This window comes from Ostrinia nubilalis, chromosome Z (genome assembly GCF_963855985.1).
Source record: "Ostrinia nubilalis chromosome Z, ilOstNubi1.1, whole genome shotgun sequence".
NCBI classification, from domain to species: domain Eukaryota; kingdom Metazoa; phylum Arthropoda; class Insecta; order Lepidoptera; family Crambidae; genus Ostrinia; species Ostrinia nubilalis.
This window is the reverse complement of record NC_087119.1, coordinates 14,912,491-14,929,890: the sequence shown is the minus strand read 5'-3', so window position 1 is coordinate 14,929,890 and position 17,400 is coordinate 14,912,491. Positions and strand designations below refer to the sequence as shown.

Here is a 17,400-nt window from a genome sequence, read left to right as displayed (position 1 = left end):
TTTAAGTTTGTTTCTGATTTTAATGTTTGGAATATTAATTAATTCAATTTTTACCCTAGACACGTGATCTATAAGACTTTCGCGTAAAGACGCAAAGTACGACACTTTATAAATCATTGTTATGGGTAAAGTCATCTCCAGGGCTACTACTCCAAATTAAGTTAAACTCATGAAACAAAAAATAAATAATTATTTAAAAAAACTTTAGAACAAAATTCTCTTAAGGTAAGTAATATTTACCACTGCAGTTTTTTTTATCTTACATCATAGGTATAATATGTAGTAGTATTCGATAATAAATTTAAGTAAGTATTATAGTGAAGTAAATGAAGTAACACAGGGTATCTCAAAAAGATAGAGGAAGATAGATTAAATTGTATATCTACCATCCGATTACAAAACAGTGCCTAGGTATGTACACAGTATATATATGAGCTAAAGCAGTACGGAAACTTAGCCCTTTCGGCGAGTTAAATACCTACACTTCAACTGAGTGTTAGGGTTGGCACTCTTAATCTTTATAAAATTAGTAAGGTTCTTACTTACAAATTTATTAAAACGTTTATTTAGGTTTTTTAATTATCAAATACCTAATGGAATAAATTAATTGACTAAATAGTTAACAAAAAAATAAAACGTTAATTAGGTTCCATAATGATCGAATACATAATCGAATAAATTGATTAAGTACTATTAGAGGCCGGAAGAAGATCTATTCTCTTAAATAAAATACCGGATACTTACTTTCACATACCTATTGCCTCATTTTAAATACAGTTCATCACTTAGTACAAAAGCGTGCGGAGCAAATTACTTTATCAAATAGAACACATAAATTGTTAAAAAACGTAATTACGTAATTTAAAAAGAACTATTACAAAATCAGATGTAAGCACTTTATTTAAAAAGTAATATTTAATCATTTTTACAATTCAGAATTATTACGAAGTTTCAAAAATGAAAGTTCTGGTTTTGAAGATGCCGAGTTCAAGCAGCCGTATACTACGCAATACACTCGTGGCATGTTTTTAAAAATACAGCGGACAGCGCATGCAATAAAATTATTATTAAAAACACAACGCGCGCGACACTCGCGACGGATGGACTGCGAGGTTCGCTTAGAGCTCGTGTAAAGCGTGCGTCTGTGTGCGTGAGTCTGATTTCGAGCGTTTGTATGAAGCTTCCGTACTGTTTGATTTATCTACTGTGGTATGTACGAGTATTAGCGAATGACGCACGTTGTTAGAATTTGATTGAAATTGACATAAACACAAAAATGTACAATCAATCATTTATCAACATCATTACCTATCAATATTCTGCCTTATTGATTTATCGGTGATTACTCCTATTGAAGGGATTTATGAAATTATAACCATAAATCGGTACACGCATCTGGCAAGTGCTTTCGCCGTTAAACTATCGCCGTTGCCTATCAACGTTATTAATGAAATCCTAATCGCTGCAACGTCTTATCAAATAAGATTATCTACTTAAAAACCACTGCCATTGATATTGTCTACCAGTGTAGCGAATGAGATCTGTCGTGGACTGTCTATCGTCGCAATTAATTTCAATAACATGTTTTTTTAAATAATTTCTCACTCGAGTTTGTGTGTTGTTTCGATGTAAGTAGTGGGATTGTGTTAATGTCGATCGCTTTTTGTTTCGTTGTATCGTTTGAAGAGGACAATAAACGGCAATAAATAGGTTATCGACTGCTTTAATGTGTGTAACTAGTAGCTGTTGAGGAGATATCGAATCTGATAGTAGTAGCGGCCCGTCTACTGACGAGAGAGGATTTTCTTAGGTAATTCGACGTTCAGGTCAACTGTTATTTATTTGACGCTAGCTGTGGGCTGTCTGTAGCTCTACAGCAAACAGGAAAACAATATTATCAATAACATTAGTTGTGATGAGGAAAATGCAATCTATAATAGTTGCATTATAGAGAGCTAATTAATATACCTTTTTTATGGATTTTTTTGTTGAAGTAAGCTGTAAATCCTTTAATATTTCGCAAGTGACAAATATGATCTGTTGTTAATAGGCGTAAAATAGTAATAAATAGATACTGTCATGATGCCTATATTAAGAAAACTATGTAAGGTAGTTTAGTAATTAGTATTTTAATATGTCACGCAAACTTCTAACTCGATCAAAAGCAACTCATTAAAAATGTATTTAAACTGTAGGTTTACTATTTAATGATCAAATATTGAGTTTTGACAAAAAAAGTTCATATAAAATCTATTTAATAAAAAATAAAATATTTCCTGTTTTTATTTCAATTTGGCTTTTTCCTCTTTCGCTTCCCAACTTATAAGTCGTTGGCCTGCGAGATTTTTTTTCACGGCATGAGGTAAAGCCATACGAAATACAGAAAGGTCTTTAGTGGCCATATGCATTTTATTAGGATAAATTAATTTGTTAATCTACTCAAAAACGATAAAAACAAATGACTAGTGGATCCCCGTAATTACAAATTCGTCTTGCCATATTTAAGCTAACATTTTATAATTTAGGTATAATGACATGAAGTGCATTTTAGTTAGGTGGCTATCTATCAACAAAAATAAAACTACCTACCTATTTGATAATTAATTTGAGCACGTTTGAAAGACTTCAATCAAATCTCTCGCTTTCTAGGATTAAATGACCGAAATCCGTGACCATAGACAATGCTTTTATACCTTTGGTGGATAGTGCATAAAATGCATTAGGTCAAAATATTTGTTGATGCATTAAAAACGATTACATTAAATCATTACAGATAGTAAATGAGTTACAAAATTATCATAATAAATCGAGATGCATGAAACTTGATGTTAAGTTCCCAAATAAAATACCACTGCAAACTAGTCTAGCACTGGCAAGAAATATCGAACAAGACCGCTGTAGAAAGAAGAGTTAGGTTTGTTTTTAATTAAGTAAAGAATATTACAATAGATTGATTCAATTTTTTTTTATTTATTTTATTTAAATCTACGAAATATAAAATAACACAAATATGCAAACCATAATGAATATTTTGTTGCAAAACCTTGCGGTTTAAAACATGCTGTAAATAAACTTTTATCAGCTGTATAAATTATAAAGAGGCCATAATTCTATTAAATTATGAATTACTAACCCATATAAGGCTTCCTGCTGTTGCAAGTCACATTATTTAATAGGTATTTGTACATCAATTTTATATCCTAATGCAAATGAAATAAAATTAATAATATTCCATAAAATATTATGAGGCTTTTATTTTTTTAATCCAAAAGAAATCTAAAATGTTAAATAAACATTATTGAATATTATTTGTAAAAAACTAAAAAACCCTTCCTAAGTATACGAGTACAGGGTGTTAGGTAAATGGGTATATGAGCCGACACTAGCCCATGTTAACATGGTCATGTAAATGGTATGGTGAAGTCAGAAAATTGATATCTTCATTTTAATTATTTTATTTTTCATACAAATCGGATTTTATAAAATTTATTTTGTATGAAAATAAAAAAAAATAAAAATGATGATATCAAATTTCTGACTTCACCATACAGTCCTCTCAACTTAAGCTGAGAATTGCATTTGTGTGAGTGCACCTGCACACCGATAGTGTAGAGTGAAGTGAAAAACCGAAAAATTCCAGGCGGAAAGCTAGTCAATAATAAGCCGTAACTAAGTCAAAGAGAAATAAATAAAGTAAGGTATTTTGTAAAATATGACCATTGAAAAATAAGAGTATTCTACTTTTATTTAAGAGCGTTGTCACATTTTTCATGCAGAAATCGAGAATTTGGCAGATTTCGAAATGATTTTAGTCATATAATTTATTGTTATAGCTTCTTTTGACTTATATCATCGTAATTATCATACGTTTTTACGGAATGTCTATTGACAAAATCTCGTTCAAATTGGATTTTTGCCTACGAAAACAGCGAATTTCGAAAGCCCGATTTCCAGGTAACTCGCGAAGGCACAACTTTGAACTAATATTACAACAAATTTATTTCTAAGTAAGAAGATAGAATGTATTCATTAGAATAAGCATACCCTGAAGAAGAAAGTGTATTGAGAAAATTTTGATGTTTAATTCATTAAAATGCATTTTTATCATGTCTAAGATAGTCAAAATTCGAGAAAATTACTGCAAGAAAACAGGTCACATCTCATAATCTAAAAGTCATTTGGCAACATAAACTACTTTACACTTAAGAAGAAACATAGCACTATTATTGTGTGAAAAAGAAAAAATATCTATCTTCAATCTTCAAGTGAAAAATTAATTTGAAAATACTATAAAATCGGGTGCATCAAATGGCATAAATCAGTCGTGCTTTGGCACTCGTAGACGCCGGGTCTATGTCAGTTGACTGCCCACTGACGTATATGCGTCACGCGTGATTTTTTCGTAAATTGTAGTATGATTGAGTACTTTTGATCTGCAAGTATTTTTAATTTATTTCTTTAGGTAAATCGGACTTGTAATTTCTTTCTTTTCAAACTTTTTATTATTTTACTTACAGAATATGGGTAGAATAGATAAAAGATATTATTATGGTATCTGTTTGGTCAGGAAAAAATAAATGACTAATAAAAATTTTAACAGGGTGTCAAAACATTATCTATGCTATTGTGTTTCTACCAACATAAAATATACTCTTCCTTACTAATAAAAGTTGAATAGCGTCTGTATGGTCACACAACGCTTCGTCATGTTTTTCCGAAAGTTCAATTACTGACGACTGAATGAAAGAAATTGGTGCGTAACTATTCATCTGATATTAAACGTTTAGTAATAAAAGGGTAGATCAGGTAAATGGCAAATCCACCAGCGGTCGCTCGATGACACTTAGACAAATAGTTTTATAAAACGTCAACTAAGTTGGTTAGGTATTTGTATTGTAGATACTTATACAAATGAACGTATAAAATGAGTTTATTTTTAAAAGTATAGGTACAGGGTGGAAACGATAAGTGATTTTACTTGATTTTTAATTATACAAGATATCGAGAAACTGTTTACTTTTCCTGTAAGTGCTTCATGAGCTCTTTAAAACAATAACAATAAATAGGTCAAAGAATAAACTGGATCTATGCGAAAATTCAATGTTTGTTTGTAACTGTATTAAATGTATGAAAGCTGGAAATATAGGTTTTTTGAATAGATTCAGTTCGTTCTTAAACATAATATTGATGCCGTTTGCTAGGTCTCATGAAGCACTTTTTCAGTAAGTAACCATTTGTTCGACATCTTGTATACCTACTATAAGAAATATTCGAGTGAGATCACTTATCAATTATTTTCGTCATCCTTGTTTATATTAATTAAAATACACTAAGGCTGAGATGCACCACATAACTTTGACCCTAACTGACAATAACCGGTGTTTTATGTTAGACAGATTTTTGACATCCAAAATTTTGATGTCAATGTTAAAGTAAGACGGTACAACACGGCCTAACAAATGTATCGTAGACAGTACTTTTTATTTTCTTCATAAATCTTTCTTTTCTTTTCATTCTATTTATTTAACCTATCCATATTTATGTGCGGAAACGTCACAAAATCAGAATAAATTTTAATTTTTCCATCCCGCATCATAAAAACTAAAAAGTCAAAAGTAAAATTTAAATAGTAAATATTTTTCATAAACAAGCTTTTGATGCTGTAAAAAGAATAAAATAAAACATAAATTCTTTCAAACCCATCAACTTATTACTTTACTCAATTTAAAGATTAAAAACTTGTCGCGGGATTTACCAGTGTAAAAAATACATTAATTACGTTACTTGATTTTGCTAAAACTCTGATCTGAGAAAAAATCAAATAGGTAAATTATACATTATTTCTTTATTATTATGTATGATGTCTTAGGTACGATACAACTACGGATTAAGATCGTTTAGTCGACGCAGCGTTGAAATTGTACACATAAATGCAGTTTGCGCACTCACTACGCGACGTCAAGCAATAAAAACCTAAAATTCGAACGCCAACTTTTTGCTACAACGCTCTTAAGATTGTAGGAATCGAACCGAACTTTATGTAATGTACAACGACATAATTTTGTTTGCTCGATTTGAATTAATTTATAAAACGCCATAGGTAGTACCTAGATACCATAATTATTACAATATACGTAAGCAAAGGAAATATAACAAAAACAATGGATTACACACTTTTCGTTGACGTCACTTTGATCTTAAGTTTTGAAGATGTTTTCCTCACGATGAAAACGGTTGGTGGGTTTTTGTTGCACTCGCAGATATTGGCAAAGCCAAGCGCGCGAGCGGATCGCGGGCCAACCGCGCTGGCCCGCGCAGGGTTTTTATCTTAGTCATCAGGAGTAAAACACCTATGGTACGCTATCCTTAATAAAGGGAAGTATTTGTTTTAGCCTCTTAGACGACGCTAAACATTTGACCAGACGGTGAGTGTCATCATCAACTCTCAAGTTTTGTTTATTTAAATTTAATAAAAAATAAAAACTAAAATATTAGGGTTTAACGCTCGTGGTTTCTAAGAAAAACGAAAATTTTAATTCGTAATATCTAATCGTATATGGGACTGATATTTAGTGTTATAGTGCGGACAATATTAAGTGGCTACCTGGATTGGGCGTTAATTATATTAAACTTATACATACATATAAGTATAAGTAACGGTAATATAGGTAACGTTTACTCTCGTACCAACATTATGCTAATGTGTACTTACTTACTATGCAGTGCTCACAACGAAGTCATGAATCCGTGCATTATTTACAATAACTTACATAATGGACCCAATACTTAATAGTTTCTTTTGATCATCTTGCTTGACGATTAGTTTTATGTAAGGAAATAAGTTAACATAATCGTTTTCTCGATAAAGAGTATTTACATGCTTATTATACAAAATACAGGTCTACGTAACAGTTACAATTAGAAAACATTAGTTTTGAATTAAATTATGAATGCTATGTGAAAACAATGGGACCGTCTTATCGTCTTAAAAACGTTCTGTGTGGCCCGTCACGTATGACTACGTACTTAATTTGCAATTAATTATCAGATTAAATTACGAAATAGTTTCGGAAATTCCCTCCAGTTAGTTGTGACGAAGATCAAATTCTGGATAAAACAATAAAATATGCAAATTTCTAGATACGACGGGTATTTTTGATTCAATCATAATAAAACCCTATCAATTAGCACCTAGCACAGTTCTGTCACATCGTCAAAAATAGTAAAACTGCCAGAATATGAGTTATTAAGTGCGCGTTAATTAAATGAGAAGACGTGAGCGCTACTGAGCAGTTGTTATTTATTTAGTGGTGTTAGTTCCATTGAAAGGAAAACTTCCGAATGTGAAAACACATAATATTAGTTTTTACAGTCCGAAGCAAAAACGAGGTTTCGTTTAACTATACTTTATCGCACAATCATAACCAAAAACACCTATCTACTTAATTTAAATGTAATGCATAATGCCTGTTGACAGTAATCTATTTAATTTATCAGTTATCTTTTTTGATAATCAATTAATGATATAAGTATTTGTTATTCGATTGGCGTCAAAGGGCTATCTAAGATCATAGTATTATAAATATATCTCACTATATATTTAGAAGTTTTATTGATGGATATCATTGGTTTGAATTTTACGAGAACCAGGAGGTAATACCACAGAATAAAATTTATTATGTAATGCTCGCCAACAACCAATAAAACATAGCTTAAAACTATCACTAGTTTTGTTCGATTGCTTCATGTGTTTATTGTTACACAAATACAGATTCAAAAGACTGATGAATCAAAACAAAAATAATCATTTTCACTCGGACCTTCTCTCAGACCTTGCATGCCGACCTTTCATCTAATTCCAATCGAATGGAATTAGTAAATCAAACTGTCGATTATGTCTGCTCGGTTTAAGGAAACTCGGTATTGTTTCAGATATTTCACTGACTGCTCGCACTGAAAATGGCGCGAGAGGCGATTCTGCTTTGCGCCGCGTTGACCGCGTTGTGGAGCGTCGCTGCACAAGCTCAACTACACAGTAAGTTTCATCCAATTTTAAATTTCTAAAACGAGTCTAAAATTATTTTTTGTTACCGAAGTGGTTTTATTAGTGGTACTTTTCTAAACACAAGTTTTAAACACGATTTTTATGATATTAATCAATTATGAATGTAGAGTCTCACAATATTTCTGCGATATGTACTATGTACTTAATATTGTATTTTATTTATATTTATATAATTTGCCTTTTACTGTCAACATTTCGTTAAATATTCAGAGAGCATTTTTATGTATGCTTGGGTAGGTCATTATGTTCATTGTAATTTTAATATATTGTTAAAATGAACATCTATTGATATTTTTATTCTATACTAGTAATATTCTATTAGTATTTGTGATCCAAGGATAAACAAATCAATTGAGATGCATTTGTGAGGAAAATATTCAAAAGAATTCAACAAAACTAATGAATGACCAAAAGTGCATTTCGATAAATGTGCATTGATTTAGTAGCGTTTATCATAGCAGATTAATTCGGAAAATTGAGACACCAGATTATAGGGTAATTATTAACATAAGTGGTTATCGCATAAGCAAAAAACCATGGGTTTACGTCAAATAAGGAAAGTTGCGAGCACCGGCGAGTGTCGCACCACAGGTGCTAAGTGCGGTGGGATATCGAATCTTAGACTTCAATATAAATCAGTCGCTCTTGGAGCGTGCACAGATACACACATCATTGTCTCTCACGATTAAAATATATTCAGATTCAGTGAACATTATAAGATTAAATTTGATTGCTTTAAATTTAAATTACTTAGACTGATAATTTATCTTATTAATAAATAAGATATCAGTGATTTCAACGTCCGGCTTTAGGTTTGTTGCACTTTATCAATCACATGGCTAATTATTAATGTCAAATATTTCTTTTCAATCTAAATTAATTATGCGTAAGAACACCTTTTTTTAATCTCAATTATTTTTGGAAGCTTATCGCTTGTTATTTATCGAGTAATGATAATTCGGTGTTAGTATGGTTCACAGCTGCCATTGATAGCCCGTGAAACTATGATACTGATAACTCGAATGATCGGACATTACCTGATTCGCAAATCGATTCCTACCGCGAGATACCGTGTGTGGTCTGTCATTCAATACGGGTCATTGCAGCGTTAGGTAAATTAATGAATTGGCGGAATTCCAGGCCGTAAACAAATGCCAAACAAGCAACATTCATATAAACAAGGAACAAATTACCCACGTCCTAATAGGCTTGTCTGAGACAAGTTACATCACAGAAGTAACGATAAACTCCTGCGACAGTGAGAGTCTTCACTGCAGGAAAACGTTCATTTTCTTGATAACAATTGAATGTCAATGATAGAATTTCATTATAGCGTGCGATGTAGCGCGGACTATTAAATAATGGTTGGTTAATGTTTTGGCGCAGACAAGAGCGACGCGAGGTTCGTGCCGATAGTGAACAAGCATGGTCGGACGGTGCTGATCGAAGAGCAATTGATGTCGAAGCTCGATGAGGAGGTGGCCACGTGGCACTGGACGCCATGGCTGCGCACCAGGACCCAGGAGCTCGATGGCGTGGTGCAGGCCGTGGCGTGCCCATCCAGTGACTCCGTGGAGAGCTTCCCGGGTGGCCTATTCGACGGTGAGTTTCTTCGAACATTATTTTTAAGGTATTTTCTGCCCAATAGTAACAATTACAATGCTCTTTACACCTCATTGTTTTGAAATTGCATGATATATTAACCATTTAGTTGTAGAGATACACGCGAGTAAGTCTCTCTAACTATTGAGTGATGATTTTGCAATTTAGCTTTATTTATATTGTACATACTGGGGGATATGAAGAATTTGAGAGCCTATTTCCGTCATCATGTATGACTTTAGTTAGAGATAGAGATCGAGGTAAAAATCCCGAAATTTTTCATTAAGAAGTCTCCAAAATTAAGCAAACTAAGAAAAAAAATTAAGCAAAATATATAGGTTTTTACAAAACCTTATGACCTAAATTACAATTTATTGAAAAATAACTTGTATACCAATAAACAGCGACACACTCAGAAGAAGAAGAAGTGTTACATTATCTAAATGAAAATGTTATCGTAGTTTACGAGTATGTCGATGCGTGAAAGATATACTCGAGCCGTTATCATTTCGTTTGTGTTTGTTTACAAGATCCAAGTGCTAGGAAGAAGGTCGTAAGCCCTTAGTTCTTATCGTTGATATTTCTCGTATGTCTCTTAGAAGACTACAGCCTTGACCATACCCCAGTAGCAATGCAGCCTTGCAAAGTAGGGGAAATTGTGCTCAACCAGTAATCAAGCACTTAGCTTCAGTTATCATCACAGGTTTGTTTTAGCCATTAATCTTGATGAATGCAATAAAATTATGCCAGGTATATATTTACCTGTTTATATTTCCTATTTACCTTTATCTTATTGATAACATAGATCATATCCTTAAAAATAAACTAAAGTAATACGAGTGAGGTGATCGATAAAATTGGAAATATTTTAGTAATTTAACATTCTAAAAATTAGCAACCAAATCTTCGAGTTTGATTCTCATAAATGTCGACAATGTAAAGCGTTACCATTTCAAATTTCATTTACATATGTAGATAAGTATGCCTGCCTACGATCGCGATGTCTAATGCTCACAAAGGCTCGACGTAGGTATATTGTTCAGTATATTTCAGAGAATTTCATTGAGAAAAACCAAGATTATGTTTAACTGTCCAATGTGAATTAGGGTTAGGACGGAGCGTGATAATTCACGATTCCAAAGTATTCACTTCATACACTTATATTTTTGAGATTTAAAGCATAAGTTTATGTAAATTATTTAAATAAAATGGAAAGGAAGGACTAACCTTCTCAATATTATTTCTTTTAGGTATACGATAACGACTACAATAGTTTATTAAAATTCAGACCACCTAAGGTGATATTTACCCGACTGCACCAGAAAGAGGGTCATTTCATTACTATTTTCGTCGTTCATGTCTATATCGTTGTGATTTAATTTCAGACGAACAACTCCGGCAAGGTGCGTTCATTCTGTACATGATCTTCGGGATTTACGCATTCACGTTGCTGGCCATCGTTTGCAATGACTACTTTATCCCCTGTGTGGAGTTGATATGCGAAGACTTGAAAATACCACAGGTAAGCACACACACATAGACTAAGAGCTAGTGAATGCCAGACCTACGTCATTTTATAAAAGCTGAAAGTTTGTCAGCGTATGCTTCTAATATAGGATATAATGTTGGTGAATTATGAAGTTTGGGTCATGGTGGCTTTGGGAGCTACCCTTTAAACTGTCAAAAAAACTGTCTGGCAAGGAGTTGGAACTGTCAAAACCGTCTGGCTGTTGGGGAAAAAACTTCTTATTATTGCCCAAATATTATACATAAAATCAGATTTTATGGTATAACGTAAGTTTAACTTTTACGGTGGCTTTTTCTGTATACCTATTCAATAGACTGTAATTCTACTAACATGACGTAGGTCTGGCATTCACTAGCTCTTAGTCTAACACCCATACAAAAGTTTTGACGCCTCTTCCAAAATCACCGGCAATACTCGCTACTGTGGTAGTTGGATAGATACAGGGACTGATAACAAAAGTTACTTTGCTATCTCTTGATAGACCTATTAGAACAGTTAAATCGCATTATCATAGGCATGCCAATTCGTTTATCCTTCATGAATTTATCTATTATGATAAATATTATTTTTCGTTTTGAAAATAGACTTGCGACGTCAAATAATAAAAATAATTTCCACTAGTATATTAAAAAACTACTTATACTGTACCTATTTTTTATATAACAGTAGTACTACAGTCGGGACATGGGTAGGAATCGTACTTAAATATAATATCCTATAAAATAATAAAATCCATCTACGTATAATGCTAAGAGGTGGATCTTCCATAAGAAATCATGTTGTTTTGGTTTTCCTTAATACCTTACAGTACCTACTTATACGCAGCAAGAAGGATGGGTTTTACACGCCGTCAATGTGTTATGCAATATTAACGTAAATGAGATAAAGGAATCTTATGAATAGATCAATAATTTATCCATAATTATGTGATTTATTATTTTATTATGATTTTGAATGTAATAATAACACTCGTTTCAAATGACACATGGCGATTGTTATTTCCTTTAGTTTTGTTGAAGTAAATTTAATTGACTGCGCAAGATCATTATTTTCCTGCTAATATCCTTTTTCCTAGTTGAAATGAATTCCAAGTTACGTCAAGGATAAAATTGTCATAATTCTTGCAAATTAGAGAATGAGCAACTGTTTTCACAAAATGTATTTAGACAATGGTTACTTAATAACGAGCTTGTATAGCGTTTGAGGGCTTACATGAGTTATTGTGAATGACATATGAAAAAAAATGACACATGAAAAAAAAGACAAATGTATGGTAGATTAAACATTAAAACAGATACATGATCTATATTTATATGTAAAGGTCCACTTTACATTTAATAAGCACTCGATGCTGTTATTTTTATTATTACAAGCTTTTTACAAGCTTTATATTGACTTCACTTGTTAGTATGTGTGGGACAAATCTTGCAACTGAATTTAAGACCACTTCTCCTCAACCGATTGTGCTGAAATTTGGTATACTTATGTAAGTACGATGACAATGCAATATTACCATTGAGCTGGTCTGATGATGGAGTCAGGAGGTGGCCATAGGAACTCCTAAACGAAACGGCGGAATCGCATCGAATTTGGGTTCTATGGATGTGTCTTTTTGAGCACTTTAGTGCTAGATGATGTCCAGGGTCCTGATGATGGAGACAGGAGGTAGCCATAGGAACTCCTAAATGAAACGGCGGAAACTTAACGAGTTTGGGTTCGTTGGATTCCACTTCCCGAGCACTTTTGTGCTAAATGATGACCAGGGCCCAGAGATTGAGATAGTTACAACTAAAAAGTGTAAAATAAAATTATAATAAAAAAAACTTTTTTAAAAAACAAGCTTTATCCTGAAATGCAGTTGTACTAAAACGAAAAAAATAATTGTATGCTAGGTTCAAAGAATTTCGAAAGCTTGTAGCGCAAACAGAAAAAAAGAGGAATAAATTCCATGCGCGATACAAGCTTTCGAAATTCTTTGAACCTAGCATACAATTATTTTTTTCGTTTTAGTACAACTGCATTTCAGGATAAAGCTTGTTTTTTAAAAAGGTTTTTTTTATTATTTACACATTTCAGTTAACATTACATAATGTCACCAAGGTTTGTCAGTCAAATTCAAGATGTATTGTCTTCTTTTTTACAGAATGTGGCCGCTGCGACGTTCATGTCAGTTGCCACTTCATGCCCAGAGTTCTTCGTCAACGTGATCTCAACCTTCTTGACAGAGTCCGACATGGGGATAGGAACTATAGTCGGATCTGCCATATTCAATGCCCTCGGAGTGGCCGCCATCGGAGGACTGGCTGCCATCTCTGTGAGTACCTCCTTCAAAAGATATCAGCGTCTAAACCAAAGACAAAGCTGAGCAAACACCAAGTCTTTCAATAGCACAATAATGTACTTATTTTATTCTTCTTTGAATCGTTTTTATCGTTGAAAGTAAATTATACATCGATTAAACAGTTGCTAAGTGTATTTGGCATATTAAGTGTTTGATTAGATAATTGCACGTCTTAAGAAAGGATTACTTGGATGCTCTTAGTCTCGATGTTGAATAAATATAATTTAAAATGTGTTGACAGAACGTGATACGATTAAAAGATAAATAATAGTAAACACTTTCAAGATAATTTTAAAAAGTTTCAAGAACTTTTATCGTTGAGTTCACAAATGAATTAATGTTTGTTTCAGCCCATCGTTATAGAGTCCAGACCAGTGACCAGAGATGTGTTGATATACATGGTAAATGTGAGCGTACTGGTGGTGATTGTGTGGGACGGGCAGGTGGATTGGCAGGAGGCTATAGTGCTCGGAGTCCTCTATGTCCTCTATTTCATCTTCATGTTCAACAGCATGAGGCTGTTCAAACTTTTTGATATTATCTGCGGCAAATTATGCTCCAGGAAAAACAGTTTAACAAGTATGTACTCTATGGTTTTTACTAAATGAATGAACTCAGATAGTTAATTAAAAATCCACTTCAAAATATTAATCAACATTAAATAACTTTATAAAATGTTTTAGTTTCAGAATCCGACGAAAACAAGAGCGTTGAAGAAGGCGTTGACAATAAAGCTTTCAATGGATCTACGACGAATGTGAATGGAACTATTAACGGTGAAAAAGTTACTGTGATTGATAAAGGTAAATGAAATATATTTATTTCAAGAAATCTTTAATATTCTAGTCGCCAAATCTATAATATAGGCATAACTTAGAAAATACTTAAATCTAATTTACCTTTTTTCTTTTAGTTCCCGAGACCGAAGTAAAAAAACCGAAGAGCGTGTTTCGATTCCCCAGTCAGAACTCTCTAATGTACCGAATCTGGTGGGTCTACAGCTGGCCGCTGAAGTTTCTGATGACCATAACGATTCCCTCGCCGGTCACCTGCAGGAAATTCTATCCTTTGGCGTTCTTCATGTGCATAGTTTGGATTGGAGTTAACTCCTACTTCGTTTCTTGGAGCATGACTGTTTTAGGTAATTTAAATTTATAATTACGAGTATATATATTGCTTTATTATGTACCTATCAACATCAATCAAATGACGAGTCATGAGTAGGAAGAAAATTGATCATTTAAATAAACTAATGTGTACTTTTTAGGTCACACGTTCTTTATCCCGGACTCCGTAATGGGAATGACGTTCTTGGCCTTTGGCGGTTGCTTGCCTGAAGCGTGTTCCATCTTTATTATGTCACGAAGAGGTATGTACCGGTCGCCCTTAGTTTTTCTCACTGAATAACTAGTTCTTGCAAATCTTAAGAGCCGTTATGTCGGACACTTGGTTTGGTGTATTCGATTTTCCAACACAAAAAGTTACCCGAATTCCATCTATAAGGGGAAGACCCATGACAAGCGCGTGACGCATAAAGAATGTTAATGTTTCAAACTCGTGCCGCCCGGAATAAAATGGAGTGAAAACACGTACATATTCTCGACAGTTTATTGTGATTTGCAAGTACTATATCGCATCTATTAATAACTCATTTCTAATCAACAACAGCCTTAGCGATACTACATTTTATACATTGTTTTTCTGCTGTTGCGAATCATTTACATTTTAATGCTTTTTATGTATTATACTCACGTTTTAGGTACGCACCTCCCTGTAAGATAATGATTATCATTTAATTAATTACTTATATCTAGTCTAATATCTGTTTCAATGATTATTAGGATTCCGCTGTGCGTCTGTGTTAACGATTGACGTCTTTTAAGATCGGAATTGAAGATCTCAAGGATTTATCGATAAATTAAAATGAAAGATTAGATAACAATCATAAATTGATGTCGCATAATAAGCATCAGCGAAGATTATTTTAATGGTGTACTTTTCATGACTACCGGTTTCCTTACTGCTTATTACAGAGTATAATTTGCATTCTTAGATGGTTAAACTAAAATGTTAAACTCGAAGCGAAATCATTAACTTGTGTAGATACCACAATTATCTGCTGTCGATAATTCTGTCTACTTCCGCGGAAAAATGGTGACAAATCGTTGCACTGATAATTTTAATGACATGTTTGCTGCGCGTGATAATAAAGAAAAAAAAACAAGTGACAATCTAACGCTTCTTTTTGTTCTTTTCAGGTGAGGGTGGTATTGGTGTATCGAATGCATTAGGTGCTAACTCATTGGCCATCCTCTTTGCTCTGGGAGTGCCATGGCTCATCAGGACTTTGACCCTTGTGGCCCAGGGAGCAGATGACACTTCCGTGCACATCAATTCTGCAGGAATTGACTTTGTAGTCGGATCTCTTCTGGTTGCCGTGGCGTGCCTGTGGCTCACCCTGCTCATCGGCAAGTTCACTCTCAAGAAGACTGTCGGTGGCGTCCTCCTGGTCCTCTATGTCATCTTCATCACCTTCGCCATCCTCGTTGAGATGGGAATCATATTGGACAGATCCGATCTCAGATGCCTGTGAGCTAAATTTTAGAGAGACTTTGAAATGTTTTTGTGTTCTGGAATATCATAAATCACACACACAATAAATTTCTGTGATTTTAAACGTGTGTGAACTTTGAAGAGAATTAAGTAGGTGCGTAGTTACGTGATACTTCGAACCTTAAGATCGAACGAAATGTGTTCGAAACGAGCTTTAGATAGGATTTTAGTATTCGGAAACTGAAAATAAGAGCTTCCAATTAGAGAAAATGTGATAATGGTATAGCATATACGATGTATAGTAAAGCTGGTAGGGCAGTCCGATGAGAATCGATACTGTCATGTTCTACCTGGTTTAAATTAAGTTTAGTTGTTCTTGTATCTGTCTCGAGGATAATCTTCCATGGCATTGTTGTTATAGGTACACGCACAGCTAAACTTTGCGTTAATTATTAGGTTAATTTAGGTTGGGTGGTTACCTACCGATTAGCCAAAACCGACATTTTGTATTATCTATCCAGTGCTAAAGATAAATGCATTTATTTCTTATGTGTAGGCAAAATAAATCATGATAACTTAATTCTTAGTATGTCTTTGTGTAGGATAAGACAACGTGTTCATTAAAAATAATTAAGATATCGTGGTCTAAGTACTTACAAATGATAATATTTTGATCTTGCAATATAGGACAAGACCATCGAGTACATCTATCTGGAATCAGTTGAGGGCCTGGTGATAGCAGTGATGAGCACTAGGAATACTTGCTTTTTATTTGAACACTAACCTCTTGTAAAGAAGTGTAATATCAAAAATTTACCGCAACTATACACTGTGAAACACAAAAGTGACGAAACTGCAACTCTAGTTACTTTAAAGTTTCATTTGGATGTAGAGTCCTAGAAACCGCACACGATGCCACTTTAAAATCTGTTTTATACGCATTTAAAATTACTTCAAATCAGAGATTTACTTTGCAGCTTACACAGTACCTTTGAAGCTTATTGATAAGTGCAGCAACGTTCATAAGTAAGCCAAACCAGATAAGTATAATCTATCATCCTACTCTCTCCAAAAGTAATTTGAAGTCAGGATTGACTTAACTTTGAATTTAAACTTTCCAGCTAGTGTGCCTAGTTCTATTTAATATGATTTTAGTCGGTTAATATATTTATTTAAAATATTGTCCAATGCCAAAGCAGGTATAAAATATGCACTTATGGGTACCCTAGTGTTGAGTACCCATAGGTAAAGTTTGCGTCATTCGCTGTGAAAAGTGAAATGCGAATTTATGTTGTTTTTTAGCAAAGTTTT

General features: G+C 33.5%; 1 protein-coding gene across 1 annotated transcript; it reads left to right on the top strand.

Moving 5' to 3' along the window:
- Positions 1-1,525: 1,525 nt before the first annotated feature.
- LOC135086484 (sodium/potassium/calcium exchanger 4-like) lies at positions 1,526-16,669 on the top strand. The gene is made up of 10 exons (XM_063981204.1): positions 1,526-1,628; positions 7,933-8,035; positions 9,452-9,667; positions 11,053-11,189; positions 13,339-13,509; positions 13,887-14,115; positions 14,220-14,339; positions 14,450-14,677; positions 14,804-14,905; positions 15,795-16,669. The coding sequence occupies exons 2-10, from the start codon at positions 7,960-7,962 to the stop codon at positions 16,127-16,129; spliced, it is 1,614 nt and encodes a 537-aa protein (XP_063837274.1). The 5' UTR covers positions 1,526-1,628; positions 7,933-7,959; the 3' UTR covers positions 16,130-16,669.
- The last annotated feature ends 731 nt before the right edge of the window (positions 16,670-17,400 follow it).